This window comes from Carassius gibelio, chromosome A5 (assembly GCF_023724105.1).
Source record: "Carassius gibelio isolate Cgi1373 ecotype wild population from Czech Republic chromosome A5, carGib1.2-hapl.c, whole genome shotgun sequence".
Classification (NCBI taxonomy): domain Eukaryota; kingdom Metazoa; phylum Chordata; class Actinopteri; order Cypriniformes; family Cyprinidae; genus Carassius; species Carassius gibelio.
In genome coordinates this window covers 11,124,961-11,142,696 of record NC_068375.1, presented here as the reverse complement: position 1 = coordinate 11,142,696, position 17,736 = coordinate 11,124,961, and the positions used below count along the sequence as shown (strand labels likewise).

At 38.0% G+C, this 17,736-nt stretch overlaps 1 protein-coding gene across 1 annotated transcript in view; it reads right to left on the bottom strand.

The window, feature by feature from the left end:
* LOC127993308 (neuronal migration protein doublecortin-like) overlaps positions 1-17,736 on the bottom strand; it is an 86,081-nt gene that overhangs the window by 52,938 nt on the left and 15,407 nt on the right. Inside the window, exon 2 of the mRNA XM_052591711.1 lies at positions 16,284-16,714. Within this exon, the coding sequence (XP_052447671.1) occupies positions 16,284-16,674 (391 nt within the window). The 5' untranslated portion in view covers positions 16,675-16,714. The remainder of the gene's footprint in view (positions 1-16,283; positions 16,715-17,736) is intronic.

Below are 17,736 nucleotides of genomic sequence, written 5' to 3'. Positions count from 1 at the left end.
TCAGCATTCGGTGCCGATACCAGTGAAAATCCATGGTTCTCGGTACCAATTTCGGTACCAAAACAAAACACAAAACTATGCTAATTAAAAAAAATAATAACTTTTTAGCACTAAAAATAAAACCAATGCCATTATTTATACTTATTTACAATTGTGTTTAAAGTTTTTCTACAAGTTATATAATTATGAAAAAAATTAAAAAAGTTTTACTCAAATTTAATTTGTCTTTTAATTTATGAAATTTAAACACATTTTATTTTTGGTAAATGAAGGTAATTTGCTATTAAAATTAAAACATGGAAGAAATATTGTGAATTATTTCTTTAAAAAATAAAGTTTTATAAAAAAATTCAACAGTAATAGCAGTATCACATACATTTTACTAAATAATATTAATATTTCTAGCACAATGCCTTTATATAAAAATTTACTTTTTAACTTTTTAAGCGTGGTAAGACTCTCGCTCTCTCTCTCTTTGCATGTGTGACAAACAGTGCTATCAGTAAAGCGACGGTGAGTCGTGCGCCTTCACACATAGTTTACAGTGCATCAAATACAAGTGCGCTGTGTGTCCATTGAGATGAACTGAAAAGTTCAGATCGCTTGATGAAGCTCAGATGCCGAAATTAATGCAAGCGTCATGCGCTTAACATTTACAGAGACTGGTCCATATGGAGATTTGATTTGATTAATTTATGGTAACTTTGACAAATTCCATGACTGTCCATATTAAAATATAAGTTTTATTTTCATGACTGTATTTTGAGATTCCGTCCTCGTTTTCTGCTTCGCGGAAATCATAGCACTGAACCGGGTTTGAACGGGACCTCGGTACTACCGGTACTTAAAGAAACCTGGTACCGTCACATTTACATTTTTTTAGTACCGACTTGGTACCGAAGTACCAGGTCTTTTGACAACACTAGTACAGAGTATTTCCAGGTGTATCTCAATAAATTAGAATGTTGTGGAAATTTTTATTTCAGTAATTCAACTCAAATTGTGAAACTTGTGTAGTAAATAAATTAAATGCACACAGACTGAAGTAGTATATGTTTTTTTAATTGTGATGATTTTGGCTCACATTTAACAAAAAACAACCAATTCATCTCAACAAATTAGAATATGGTGACATGCCCATCAGCTAACCAAGTCAAAATGCCTGAAAATGTTTCCTGAGCCTTCAAAATGGTCTATCAGTTTGGTTCACTAGGCTACACAATCATGGGAAAGACTGCTGATCTGACAGTTGTCCAGAAGACAATCATTGACACCCTTCACAAGGTGGGTAAGCCACAAGCATTCATTGCCAAAGAAGCTGGCTGTTCACAGAGTGCTGTATCCAAGCATGTTAACAGAATGTTGAGAGGAAGGAAAAAGTGTGGAAGAAAAAGATGCACAACCAAACAAGAGAACCGCAGCCTTATGAGGATTGTCAAGCAAAATCGATTCACGAATTTGAGTTAACTTCACAAGGAATGGATTAAGGCTGGGGTCAAGATGTGCATACAGATGTGTCAAGGAATTTGGCTACAGTTGTTTGATTCCTCTTGTTAAGCCACTCCTGAACCACATACAATGTCAGAGGCATCTTACCTGGGCTAAGGGGAAGAAGAACTGGACTGTTGCTCTTTTCAGTCCTCTTTTCAGTCCTCTTTTCAGATGAGTGCAAGTTTTGTATTTCATTTCGAAACCAAGGTTCTAGAGTCTCTAGGAAGGGTGAAGAAGCTCATAGTCCAAGTTGCTTGACGTCCAGTGTTAAGTTACCACAGTCTGTGATGATTTGGGGTGCAATGACATCTGCTGCTGTCGGTCCATTTTGATTTTTGAAAACCAAAGTCACTGCACCCATTTACCAAGAAATATTGGAGCACTTCATGCTTCCTTTAGCTGACCAGCTTTTTGAAGATGCTGATTTCATTTTCCAGCAGGATTTGGCACCTGCCCACACTGCCAAAAGCACCAAAGGTTGGTTCAATGACCATGGTGTTGGTGTGCTTGACTGGCCAGCAAACTCACGAGACTTGAACCCCATAGGGAATCTATGGGCTATTGTCAAGAGGAAAATGAGAAACAAGACACCAAAATATGCAGATGAGCTGAAGGCAACAGTCAAAGATACCTGGGCTTCCATACCACCTCAGCAGTACCACAGACTGATCACCTCCATGGCACGCCGAATTGAGGCAGTAATTAAAGCGAAAGGAGCCCCTACCAAGTATTGAGTACATGTACAGTAAATTAACATACTCTCCAGAAGGCCAACATTTTTTTTTTTATTGGTCTTATGAAGTATTCTAATTTGTTGAGATAGTGAATAGGTGAGTTTTTGTAGATGCACCTGTAGTATGACGGCTTTACTTTCAAATAGCAACTGGTTTTCCATGTCTTGCTACTATTGCATTCAGAAGTTCTAAGCGGTGATCTGTCATGATCTCGACATAATGGGTTGTTTTATCATTATCACGACTTAATTTTCTTGTGATCTCGACAAAACAAGAGTGTTTTTTTCATTATAACGACTTCATTTTCTTGTGATCTCGACATAACCAGAGTTGTTTTGTTTTTTTGTGGTAGTAATCACCTAGTAATAACGTCTACAATACTTAAATAAAGGCTGATCAATCACTGTTGATATTTCCAGAGACAGTATGCTAAACATTTTGTTTGTTTAATTAACATGTTTAAATGGCCAAAGCAACACCACAGACAAAGGCGGAGCCTTGGTTTTAATAAGCAGTTATTTTATGACACAGAACAAGTTGGTGAAACTCATGAATCTAGCAATAACATAAAGGGCCCTGTAATACACCTGGCACAATGCGATGCAAGGCTAGTTGTGTTTGCTAGTTTCAGTCCGGTGCCGTTCGCATTTTCCCGTCCAGCACCATGTTGTTTAATTAGCAAATGCATTTGCATTTTATAGACCTTGACACTGTTATTTACTTGGCATCTATGGGTCTCAAGCCTCCAGGTTTTTATCCAAAATATATTGTGAAGACGAACGGAGCTTTTAAGGATTTGAAACTAAATGGGGTAATTGATTAATTACAAAATTTTCTTTTTGGGGTGGAGTAACTCTTTAATGCACAAAAAAATTATATTAATTAAAGCATTTAACATTTATGAATTAAATGTCAGTAATAAACAATACTGCACATATTATAGCGATCAAGAGGAAGGTCCTATTTTATCCCAAACACATACAGTATAGTGGATATACAGTTTACAACACACCATCAGCTATATTCAGGTCTATAGTGCCACCTGTTGGCATAGGTTTGTAACTTAGAGAACAACTTTTGTTATGTTGAGATCACAAGAAAATTAAATCATGATGATGAAAAACAACTTTTGTTATATTGAGATAATTAAGTTGTTATAACGAGAAAACAAAGAGGTAATAATAATAATTAGAATTTCTGTAAAAGCAGGGCCTGAATTTCAGGGTAGGATTGAGGATATTTTTATAAATTTCCTGCAAGTCTGGCATCCTCTCGTGCAAAAAAAAAAAAAAACTCATGCACACATTTATGCACTAAAGTTGAATGAGCAAATTAATGGACTGATGAAAAAAAAATCTTTCTGTAATTTTAAAAACAGCATAAATGACTAGGCACTAATGTGTCTCTTCCGTTTCTCTTTCTCAACATGCAAATGGCTTCAAATCAGAACAACTTTGCATATTGACAACAACTTTAGCTTAAATTTAGAATAAAAGAAGCTGACTAAACTGCTAGTGCACTATTTGTGCAATATACTGTAATTCTTTGACTGCCAGTAGCACAGAACAACCAGTTTGACAAGACAGACATCGGCATTAAAATTAAAAAATACAAGTGGGTGAAAACAGTCAGCTTAAAATGGTCTCCATTACTTAATATCACATGTGTTACCAGGGATGGTCTGGGAGTGAAAAACAGCCCTGGACTTTCTCCTAAATAGGCCCTCCACATCTACAAACAGGAACCATTATAGTTTTCCATTAAAACCCAATTTTTTTTTTTTTATTATAACCAGTAAAACCATTATACATTATATAGTGATGGTTTCTATTATAAAAAAAAAAAAATCAGCAAGGGATTAAAATAAATGTATTATTGTATGAACAAAAATACTTGAAATCTACACAAAAACAGCAGAACACGCAAAATGTATAATATGACAATGATAAGCATAAACCTAAAATCTAGAAACCTGAAACAACAGAATTCTTAAAATTGGGTACTGTATTTTTCGGACTATAAGTCGCACCTGAGTATAAGTCGCATCAGTCCAAAAATACGTCATGAGGAGGAAAAAACATATACAAGTCGCACTGGACTATAAGTTGCATCTATTTAGAACCAAGAACCAAGAGAAAACATTACCGTCTACAGCCCCGAGAGGGCGCTCTATGCTGCTCAGTGTAGACTACAGGAGCACTGAGCAGAATAGAGTGCCCTCTCGCGGATGTAGACGGTAATGTTTTCTCTTGGTTCATTTCTCTTAGTTCATTTCTCTTGGTTCATGTCAAATTAATTTTGATGAATAAGTCGCAGGACCAACCAAACTATGAAAAAAAGTATGACTTACGGTATACGGTATTCATCTCTCTCTCACTCTCACTCTCTCTCTCTCTGCATGCTGTGAGTAAGTCAGCAGAGTGTGGAGAGTGTGGGTGAGAGTGGTAGTTGTCAGTGGCTGGTAAGAGTGTTTTTTTTTTTTCTTATAAGTGTTTGTTGGTTGTTTTTTTCTGTTGTAGTTTTTGGGAGGATTGTCTGCTTCCAGCACTTTGCTGGAAAGCATGAAGACTCCAAACACAAAGGTTTATGAAAGTTTAACTCGGCATCATGAAGTTAAAATAAATTTTAATGTTAGCATGGAAGAAATATGTTTGGCGGTAGGAGACGTTTTGAGTCATGAAAAAATTGTGTCAACTTCGCAAATGAATAATGCGATTGTCCTTTTTCTTAGCACGATTGAGAAGGCTAACAAAATGGTGTTGTAATTAACCCTGGTGCATTGTTCAAATTCACTACCCTTTCGTTTATGTTTGGGATAAAAATATCCACTAAATTAAACTGCTGTAAACATGTATCAGATAAAAAAAAAGCACTTTTTTTCATAAATCTATTAATCAACCTTTGCCCTTTTCAAAACTACCAAATTCTTAAATAAAATCCAAGATTTTAACTCATTAATTGCCAAGTTCATAAATTACGTCACTGATTTGGGGGGAAAAAACAAACAAAACGACTTATTCTCAATATAAAAGTAATTGTGGATTGGATTTTTTTTTACCTTTTATCAAAGTCTTGGGCATGTCAAAGATTAGTAATAACACTGGCTTTGATGCATTTTTAGTACTTGTGCAGCATTAGATTTACATTTTTTCTCCCTCATTTGTGACATGCCAAGCTCAGGGACATGCTGCTTGTTCTTGCGGTTCTACTGCTGGAGAGAATACCCTTCACTGATATAACTAGCTACTTAAATTAAAGAGAGGCCTGCTATTCTCTGCCTCATTAAAGGGGAGAATACCCCTCTGCTAGCCAGTAGGCTATATTAAGAATATCTCAATAACATTGTCTTTTCTCTTTTGCAGGAATGGAACAAGGTTGGTTTTGGGGGGTTCTTCTTCAGACAGTAATACCTCTCATTATGTTTGGGGGGTAAATATTTAAGCTTCTGTATGTTCAATTAATTTGGGAGCAAGAACCCCCATAAGGAACCATACTGCCAAAGATAAATTGTGTTCAATAAACTCAAGTAACTTGCCAAAGTGGTCCTGTCTGAAATCGAGTGCAGCGTTAGTTCAGTCAGTCCACGGATGCATAGGCTGCAACCAGTTGATGAGGTCACCTGTCAAATGACTCCAATCACTACCATTCTCCAATTAGATACAGGACATATATAAATGGCACTACTGCTCGGTAGGTATGCTCAAATGGCTCGCAACCCTCACTCCCTCCCCATTATAAGCATAAGCATATTACTGTGAACCTTCTGGTTGTCGTCTCTTTGTTTCAGATCACTAAGGCTATCAATTCCTGAATGGTATGGACCTCACTGAGGTCCACTGAAAACAATCATCCGTATAACCAAGCTAGATAACAGGATAGATGTCCCACTGCTACATCTACACGATTACCACTGTTTGCTTTAAAATACATTTATTAAGTGTCTTAATTGTCATGTATTTCCAAGCTGATGGTTCCAGGAGGTTAATGTTTAATCTATTGTATGTTCAGTTAATTTGGGAGCAAGAACCCCCATAAGGAACCATACAGCCAAAGATAAATAGTGTTCAATAAACCAAAGTAACTTGCCAAAGTGGCCCCGTCTGAAATATACAAATACATAAAATCAGTCCTTGAGCAATCCAGAAAATGGTGTCTCCTGAGTTTATATTTCAAATTTAAAGAAGATACCATGAAAATGTACATTCCTGCAGCAATTTTTCTGAGACTATGTCTAGTCTCACCACCCCTTAAAAATGTAATGGTCCTACATATTTTAGTCATTATACATACCACTGCATACTTTTTCAATTATAAAACAATAGACTGAAACTTAGACATTGTATAAGTGAATTATTTGAGCACTAGAAAAATGCAATAAGAATAATTTTTCAGTAATAAAAAGAAAAAAAGAAGAGAGAAAAAAAAGAAAAGAATTAGCTTTGTATGTCAAGTACATACTCTGATTGCCAGACATACAGCATTCACACTGTGTCAGACTCTGTTCCATGCTGTATGTGAGTTTTCTCCCTGTGACCCAGTTTTCATCCTCATTTTGATTGTTAATTTGATTAACAATGTTACATGACTAGGTGCGCCTAGTCATTAGTCCCCTAATTGTCTGTGTATTTATGGTCTTGTCCATTCATTTAGTTTTGTCTGTTCTTGATGTGCTATTCATCACCATAGCTCAGGCTAGCCCCGACCCAGTCAGTTACACTAAGGCATTTGTGCCTCTCATCCTCGCCCGCTCCCTCGAGGGGAAAACCCTTGCAGCACTGTTCCAGATTGGGATTATGTTCCATCCTCCAATGTAGCTCCCAGCCACCATCAACCTCGATTGGACCTCTGATCCCGATCTGGAGCCCCTCGGCTGGCAGTTCCCGAGTCAAATCAGCCGGCAGTTCTTGTGTTGCAAGCTTGCAAGCAGTGTCAGGTCCAGCCCCAAAACTCACTCCAGTGCTAGCTCCTCGAAAGTGCGGCAGTGCCTACATGCCTTAGACATGTCAGTGCCCGGGTGAGTACCTGTTTGCTGCATATGCTAACAACGGATGCATCTCTCACCAGTTGGAAGAGGTCATGAGTTGCCACTCGGCCCACAGCCTGACTAGAGATGCTGTCCTTGTGTCTAGCTTTGAAACACTTCCTCCCAGGCCAAAGAGATCACTATGTGTTGGTGCGCACAAAAAACGACAACACGCCAGTGGTCTCTTATATGTGTGTGTGGGGGGGGGCATCCGGTTGAGGTAGGGGCCGAGGCCTGGGGAATAGATGCCTCACCCCGAGGGATAAAGCAGACTTGGAGAGTCTTTTGCCTGGCTGAAGCTTCATCTGTTCACCTTTTCCCTGATTGTTCTGCACCCAGTACTTCAGGAAAGAGTGCGAAGGGACGGGGTCCGTCTGCTACTAATAGCCCCATTCTGGCCGGGCCGAGTATGGTTCTCGGACCTGATTTCCTTTCTCAATAGCTCTCCATGGGAGATTCCCATCAGAAAGGATCTTCTCTCACAGTCGGAGAGTATGATTCTCCACCCCCGCCCGGAGCTGTGGAAGTTATGGGTGTGGCCTCTGAGAGGGCACAACCTATAGCTTCCGGTCTCTCAACCGAGGTTATTAAGACCATCCTCTAATCCAATGCTCCCTACATGAGGAAACTGTATGCCTTGAAGTTAAAGCTTTTCACTTCTTGGTGCAGAGACTGCCAGCTCAACCAGTCTACTGCCTTGTTGGGACAGTTCTGTAGTTCCTGTAGGCCTATTTATCTGCACCCTAGAGGTCTTTGTGGCGGCCATTGTGGCCTACCACACCCCTCTTGGTGGCAATTCAGTGGGAAGACACCCTCGTCTTACATATTTCCTCCGCAGTGCCCTGGGGCCAAGGCCTCCAGTCAGAGAAGCTTATGCTAAGTGGTGGATCAGGATGCTATTCCATAGCCTCAAGTCCTCTGATCTCCCTTCTCCTTGGGGGTCAAGGCTCACTCAACCTGAGATATGGTGGGCTCCAAGGCCTTCTTAGTATGTGTATCTATCCAGGACATCTGCAATGCAACAGGATGGTCCACGCCCCTCACATTCGTGACATTCTATGGCCTAGATATGCAAGCTACTTCTGGCTCTTCTGTACTTTGTCCTAGCTGTGATCTTCCACACTAGACAGGGATTTGCAAGTCTGGTGGCATGGACATTCTCGTTCCCATAGCATTTTTGACGCAGCTCGAGTTCCTGAAGGGGAATGTCTCCAGGTTACGTATGTATTCCGTATTCCGAAAGGAAAGAGACGCTGCGTCTCAGGGCCATACTTTCAGCATCTCTGCAAGCCCTTGCTTCATCCTTTGAAGCTAAAGCTGATTCAAACTCACATGATTTTATGACGTCTCGCCCTTCTATTGGACTGATTACACATATAATTTAGAGCTTGGTCATGCTGGGGGCATGCCCATAGCATTTTTGAAGCAGCATCTTATTCCCTTTGGGGAACCATGGTTACATACGTAACCTGGAGACGTTTTTTAGCAAGATTGAGTTGTTTTGAGTGGTGAGCTTCAGTTTGACCTGAATGTAGGAAGTTTGGGGAATTTAGTTAAATGTTATGGATTTGTGTTTAGCGTTTCACCAAAAAAAGACGCATAATTTAAATTTAAGAAATTGAAAACAACTGTAATATCATTATAATAACTGTAAATATTAATAAATTATACGCGTGTGACTGCATCATATAATAATTGCTGTCATATGCACATAAACTGACAGTCACCAATGATAAGCTACTACTAAATATTGTAGAAACTTAATTTTCTGTAAAGCTGCATTGCAATGATTTGTACCATAAAAAGCGCTATACAAATAATTTTGTGGTTTTGAATCAGCATCATTAGCGTTTCAGTTTTTTCGTGAATGTGAGCTATGCTCTGATTTTAAGTCGTAGTTTTGTCTGCTCCTGAAATGGGTCATACCATTGATATTACACAGCAGTATAAGTAAATAGAAATGCAGTTATTGCATGGATGGAGTGAGAACAATATAAGTGTCTAAATTACATGCAAATAGTTCAGATGAATGGTAAAAATCACACTCTTTTTTTTCAGTGCGGTTAAACTAAATGTAGGAAGCTCAAATAACCCAAACATTAACAACAACATTGAAATAAGAGTGCATGTATTTTACGTGCATTTGGCTGGAAGATCAACCATTATTTATCTGTCAGTCAGATGCATTTATAATCACTTCTTTTCTATGCGCATGCTTTGGATGTGTGAGCACATGGGCGAAGAAACAAGATGTATGTATAAACAGACTATTTATTACTAAACACTGTTGTGCAGTGCATGTATCATTTATACTCAAAGCCGGAGGGCACTCTCTTGCAGAAAGTCCAAAACGGCCCAGAAGAAGTAATAGGAAAATACCCAATATGGACAAAGGTATCCCGCTATTGTTGAAGCTAAAAAGGTAATATCATGTCATTTCGAAGTAATAAATACAGTATATAAATAATCAAGTGCTAATTAGCATGTAATTTAATGAAGTATAGAAATTATTCTGCCTTAAGTGTTTGTATAAGCCAATTCTAGAATTGTCATCAGGAAAATACTGAAAAAAATATTATAGAATACAAATTATTGGTTATCGTCCAGCAATGTCTTTTTTTTTATCCAATTAAAATGCATAAGAAAAAAATACGTTTGTCAATTAGACAAAAGTCAAAAGTTGTTTTTTATTATTATTATTATTATTTTTTACATTTCTGCCTCCCTAATTTTTTTAATGATGGCTACACCCCTATGTGTACAGAAAACAAACCATGAGTATTCTTGTACTTGAATGGTTTGAAGTGGTCATATGATGTGTCATATGATAAACACAATGCATCAAGTGGGGACATAATTATGGATTGATAATATACTGTATATATATATATATATACAGTATACATTATAAAATATATACAGTATATACAGTATAATATACTTATACTGTCTTTTTACATGTTGCTTTGCATCATAACAGTCAGAACAGCCGGCATTGTAGTTTAAATTATTTATTTGTGCCCAATGGGGCAATTCGTTGTGCAACAGATAGTATAACAAATCACACACAATACCAATACAAAAATTGACTTATGCGTTATGCAAATCTTCCCACATTGTGATATAGACATGGGGTCATGTTTAAACAAGGCATTTAAGGAGGATGTGGATGAGTCTTAACTTTAATAAAGAATGTCTCTTTGGGTTTGAGACTTTAGTCTTTGCAACTTTAGGGATCTTCCAATAAGATTTGAGCAAGGATCACGTGACGAGAGCAGCTGCTGTTACACAAAAAAGAGTGGAGGCACTGTTTTGAAAACCATTGTAAACAAACACAGAAAAAGAGCATCCCGGATAAGATGTTTTCCTTTGTATCTAAGAACAGATTTATTCTCAAATGTTCTTTTTAAAGAATAACATTTCTCTTAATTGTCCACTGAAGTATGTGATCTGTAGAACACTGTCGGTTTTCTTCCACATTTGTGAGTCAACACGCGCTCACTTTTTTCTACACATAAAACATGAAAGTAAATAGACATATAAACAGAGTTGGGTATAACGCGTTACAAAGTATTCTAATTACTTTTCGTGATAACGCAGTAATGTAACTTACTTTAATGAATTACTGGAGAACTCGTGCAGTTAAAATGGAAGGAGATTTTTGTTCAAGATCGGGAGGGAAGGTAACATCTGGACAGGTGAAGAGCTGTAGCAGCGTGTGTGGTGGAGGAAATGCTGCCCTTGTCGACTGTGGAATCGCAGTCATTTAGAGACTTGCTTACGATTATACTAGTGACGGACAGCTCTGTACCCTTGCAGGACCGAAAGACATTTGCAAGGTATCTAGATAAATGCTATGCGGATAGAGGGCTGTCACTTTTGTGTAAAAAGCATTTTCGATTTTTTAGACATAAGTGTTCATTGAATCGATTGTAAAATCGATTTTCCATGTCTAAAAAAAAAGATGTTTCCTTTTTCAACGCCACATAGCCAATTGGACGAACGAGAGCGCTTGGAAACGCACAAATCAGCAATATTTCTTATTAATTGGCATTAGAGCTGTAATCTGGCCTTAAACGTTAGGCCCGACAGGACCCGAGCTCGACAGGCTTCGGCCCGAGCCCAAGAAGTACATTTTGATTGACAGCTTTTTAAAAGCCCGAACCCGTGTGCAGCGCAGCCCGACATTCAGATGTGCGCATACACAAACAGCTCTTTTGCCTTTTGTCAACAATGAGTAATTTATACATGTTTTAACATAATTTATTCATAACTAACGTAGACTAGGCCACTTGGAAGTTGGAATAAAGAAATAAAATAAGTCCTCTGGAACATCGTAACATCTCAGCACTCTAAATAGACATAGACTCATCTAGCCTATAAATAAACCAACGCACCAATATAAACGAGTCTTTTTTTAACAGATTAAATTAAGATACATTTTTAATTAAGATGGGTATTTGGCAATAACGAAATTAAGATAAAAGCTCCCCCGGATTTGCTTCTCCACATATCAGCTGACATTTAATAAAAGAATAATGCCAATATTAGCGTAAATACTCAGTCCACATTATGCATTTAAGCCTTAATGAATATATAGTTTTCATTTGAAAAATCCATTAGCCTACTCACAGAGATTAGGCTAGGTCTACATGTTTTTGTGGAGGAAAATGAATGAATCCACTGTAGATGTCTTCAATGTGTTCCTGTGCTCACTGATGGTGATTATTCACTCATTATTCTCATTATAAACATGGTAAAAACTTTTCCACACCTCAGAACTTTGCTTTTGTTGCTGGTGCAACAAAGATGATATAAATTAAGCCCCAACAAGAGTTTTTTTACATCTATATTTTTTTAATTGTTTAATTATTTTTAAATTAATAGTTTGGTCAAAATCTATTCCCTATTTTCATTTTTGAAACTTTTTGTGGTTGGTCCGATCGATTGTGCAACCGATTTTCGAACGAAAAGTGACAGCCTTATGCGGATATGGACTTAAAAAAAAAAACATTCGAGCGTTTGGAATATGTCTCCACAACCGCAGACATCTGGACTTGTAATAATAGAAGCTTCCTTGGAATGACAGCCCATATGTAGTTAAGACATACTGTAGATACATTTAAAAAGACTACAGTTTTCATTGTAAGGCAAGTTTATGTTAAGAATGTTAAGTTATAGAAATGAATTGGATCTTTAATTCAAGTTGGTGTTTTCATATTTCTGTAATATTTTTCAGTCAATATTAAATTACGGAAAGAACTGAGTTTCACTTTGTTTGTAGTTTTTTTCCTTATAGGTTTAATAGGTTTTCTAAGTAACTTGAAAGTAATTAGTAATCTGATTACTTTTACATGCAGTAATCAGTAATGTAATCAAATTACAATTTTAGAGCAGTAATTAGTAATTTGTAGTGGATTACTTTTTTTGAGTAACTTACCCAACACTGCATATAAACTATATTAAACTAAACATTATGACTATATGTGTTTTATATGCAGTTAATGGTATTTTAAAAGCAATAAAGGGTGTTTATGACAAATCTTTGCAGTGTAGCTTTATTAAACATACAAAAAGTGCATATGTCTGCTTATTATTCTCAATCAACTATAGACCACAATTGGAAGTTATCACAAGCACTCAATGATGGTTTAAAGTGGGTAAGCAAATACAGTAATAATTAAATATATTTTCAAGTGTAGCATGATGCTAATTGTACTTATATTATAGGATGTACCCTATTCTTGTAAGCATTATCGATAGTTTGTTTATGGGGTATAACCTTGTTATCTCAATTTAATGCTGTATATTGAGCAGTGGATGATATTAAATCCATTTACGAGATAACATATCTTAGGAAAAATACATTGTCCATCAGCACTACCTAGCATGCAGGCCTTTACACATGTGTATCTCATGAACCAAGGCAAATACATTTTTTATAATATGCATATTTTATAATGTAGCTAGTAATAGTATGCAAATTACAGAGACACAATATCATTATTCACACATATTACAAGCTTTTCAGAAATCTGTCCTCAAATCTCAATGCCAAACAGAGGGGGTGGGATGCACCACAAGTGGCGTGAGAGGAAGCAAAAGAGGGCTAAGCGCAGAGATATCTGGGCTAGACTAACGGCTAACCTACACAAGCCTGTTATCCCCACCATCATACTGGCTAATGTAGCTCTTTGGACAATAAACTGGACTACCACGGTCAACTCAGAGGACTGTAAGAGACTGTTGTTATTTTGTGTTCACGGAAACATGGCTCAGCAACAGCGTTCCAGACTGCGCTATTCATCTCAATCAGCAGAAATCAGACATGCTATCGAGCGGACATGCTGTGGTACTGCAATGCTGTTGTGGTCTGCAAACACGGCTCACCCCTGGTGGAGTTTATGATTATTAAGTGTCAGCCATTCATCTACCAAGGGAATGTACAGCCATACTACTCGTTGCTGTATACATCTCTCCCAGCTCCAACAACAGCACCAGGAGAAGGGCACTAAATGAACTGTACAAGCACATCAGTGAGCAGCAGACAGTCCACCCTGATGCTTTTCTCATCTTAGATGGTGATATCAACCCAAAAATACACTACACTAAATACACCAACACGTAGACTTTCCAACACTGGGAAACAACACTCTGGACTTTGTTCACACCACCCAGAGAGGAGCTTACAAGGCCCTACTCCTCCTCTGCCTTGGTGCCTGAGACCACATCACTGTCATGCTAATGCCTGCATACAGACCTCTCGTTAAAGTTGCCAAACCAGTTAAGAAACAAATAGGCCATTAGGATCGTCAGAGGCTCTTCAAGAAGAATTTAAGCAGACTGCCACATACAATAACACCACAGACCTCCCAGAGCCCCCTTCCTCAAATCTTCCCATGAAGGTCCAATGTACTGCAGAGTTTGGCTCCAACCCTGATCAAAGCCACCTGCCTGTGATTTTCTAATGATCCCAAAGACATTGATTAGCATGCTCAGGTGTGTTTGATTAAGGTTAGAGCCAAACTCGGCAGGAAAGTGGATCTCGAGGTCCAGTTTTGAGGATCCCTTAGTACCTGAGTACTCAAACCACTCAAATGTGGTTTACAAAATAAAAACTATGCTAAAATGTCTCTTCATTTTTGTTGACCAAAATAACATTACATTATATGTACATTATACATTATATTACATGTTATAACATTATTTTGTCTTGTTTAGTCACATTATTATTATTATTATGCAGTATATCTGTTTCCTGTGTCTTACTTCAGCAGCTGAATCAGGTCGCACTGCGCAGACGCGGGTGACGTAACTTCTCCAAGCCCCACTCACGGCATTATTTAGAAGACGACAATAAAAAAATTTAAGTCTGACACAGAGAAAGGGACCGATTTGTGTACTTCTAACAAGTTTGGTTGGTAAAATGAATGTTGTAAATTTAAATCAGAGCTTGTATTGATGTATTCTATAGATGTATTCTTGAGTCAACAATAATAACAATAATATAATAAGATAACCTTGTTTGAAATAGGTTTGGCTAAAATAACATTTTGGTTTCGTCTATACTACTAGGTACTTATACTATTCTGACTGGGTTAAATAGAATTGCATTACTAAAAAGAGACAAAATGAAATTTTCATTGACTAAATGTCATCAGTTTTCGTAGACTAAATTCTGACTAAAATAAGACTTTTAGTTGACTGAAACTTGACTAGACTAAAAAGAGTATGAAGTGACTAAAGCTAATAAAACAAAGATGACAGCTTCACACAAAGACTAGACTGAAACTAAAAATAAAACAGTCCGCCAAAAACAACAATAGTCGTCCTCCTCTTCTGCTGACCCATGCATGCACTCACTTACACGTTACACAACTACAACCTTTTCATTAAGTTTGCGGATGACACAGCTGTAGTGAGTCTCATTAGCAACAGAGATGAGACAATCTACAGGAGCGAAGTGAGCCACCTGGTGGAGAGTGCAAACTCAACATGGTCCTCTGAACATTAATTTCTCGAATGTCAAGAGAGCGAGCAGCGCCAAGTTCCTGGTTGTGCACATCACAGAGGACCACTTCTGGACCTGGACTGACAACATAGCTGCACTGGACAAGAAAGCACAGCAGCGTCTCTACTTCCTCCGCAAACTGAGAAGAGCCAGAGCCCCGGCCCCCATTATGTGCACCTTCTACAGAGGCACCATCGAGAGCATCCGGACTAGTTGAATCACTTTGTGTTATGGACCCTTTAATGCATAGTGAGAGCAGCTGAGAAGTTCATTGGTGTCTCTCTCCCCTCCCTCCAGGACATAACGGCACCCGTCTCAACCACAAAGCCCTCTGCATTATCCCACCAACCCGACACACAGGTTCTTTAGTCTGATGCCATCAGGGAGGAGACTGCAGTCTCCAGGCCAGGATCAGCACACTGAAGGACAGCTTCATTCATCGGGCTATCAGGAAGCTGAACTCCCTCCCGACCTTGCTCCAGGCAGCACTGAACTCTGAACCCCCTCCCCTCTTTTGCATCACCAGGTCCTTCCACTCCTCCTTCCCACTAACAAACTGTGACATGCACCATTCACTTTGTGCAGTGTTGGTCTGTTGGTCTGCTCACTACCTCATTCAGCATTGAACTGACCTCATTCGACTACCTCAGTTTAAATAAAGAACTGCTCTCTGAGCTTTTTGTATTTTAATCAGACTGAATATGCTCTTTTGCACTACAATCATTTTTATCTGCTGTCTGTTTACTTCACTGGTTTGCACTCTATCTGCCATGTGCCTTGTACTGCTTTATTTAACTTTTTTTATTTGTATTATTTTTTTTTACATTTTCTTATTTGTATATTTGTATAGTTGTATTTTATATTTAATCTTAATCTGTCTGTATTGTTATGCTCTACGGTTAGTGTTATCTTTAAGCACCAAGGGTCTAGGAGTAATGCAGTTTAAATTATCAGTATGTATCTGCTGTACATGTGGAAGAACTGACAAAAAAGCAGACTTTTACTTTGAAACCCAAACACTCACCTTCCTCTAGCTCTTCCAGACTGCTAATCTTCTGTGATCCGTCAATTGTAAAGATGAATCTGACCCCTTGTGGCAGATTGATATGGTCAGAGAGAGATCGGGTTAAGTCAGCCAGTAGAGCGTCAAATGTGCGGAAACGGTCATTGGCCACTGCATACACAATGCCCTTGAAGTAGCGGTCGCCATTGCGGTAGAATCGCACCTTCTTAGCCTTTTTCTCACTGGTCAGAGCCTGGAGGGTACGTGTACGGTAAAAACTGCAGTGTGCGCTGTGGGTGGGGCTGGGGAGACCGTTGGCCCGTCCACCTCGCGGAGTACGAGATGCCTTATCCCGCTCATCAAAATGGCCGAAGTCCAGCTCCATGGCAGCATGTTCAGACGGGGCATCCATTGTGGTGGTGAAGGAAGTCTTGTATTGAGGATTTATGGGTCTGACAAAAATGAGAAACCACATAAAATAATTTAGTTTAAAGTTAACTACATCAGTTAAATATTATTTGAGGACAATCAAAAAATGCTGCGTAAATGGGTATGTGACAATAATGTCTCTGTTTGTTACCATGTTTCAGTCCTTTCATTATAAAAAAGTATTTGTTGCTGACTCATTCAAGATATTTTTGACATCTAATGGCCTAACAATGTAACCAATGTAAATATACTACTATATATTTTTTTATTAAATACTATTTATTAAACAAAAATAAGTCAAAAGTAATACATTATTTAGACCAAAGACAGCCTGTCAAATATACACACAAAATTAATTGTTGGCCAAATGGCCAGACACTGATTCATCTTTTATAAATCTGAAAAATATTTGTGTCTTAGATGAAATTAACACAGAGACTGTAGTGTACACCATAAGTTTTAAAAGGGGTCATATTATGCAATTCAAAATTTTCCTTTCTCTTTGGAGTGTTACAAGCTCTTGGTGCATAAAGAAGATCTGTAAAGTTGCAAACTAAATTTGCATAACATTTCCATCACAAGCTTGATGCATTCAGCCAATCACAACACACAGGAAAGCTGGCCAATCAGCGTATACCTCACGTTTTTAGAATGATGGGCTTTGTAAAAATTGTTGTGTTTCAGAAAAGTGGGGCACTGAAAAGCAACAATAATGTACATTTTATGGATAATAATGTTTTTTTTTTTAACCTTAAACACATTTTATTTCACCAAATACACAAAATAATGTTCTTTTTAGCAACAACATATGACCCCTTTAAATGTTTATCTTAAATGTGTATGATGAATAAACAGTGCTCATAAATTGCAGGTAAAAGTATTCTCAAGTGAAATGAATGGAGGCTTGAACCCGGAAACATCATTCCTTATGTCGCATATGTAAAAAGTTAATAAAGACATCAGAGCCAGTGGTAAAAGAAGTGGCCAAGGTGAGGTTCTCGGCGTGCTCATGAGTGCTGAATGGCAACTGTGGACCTGGAGCTCA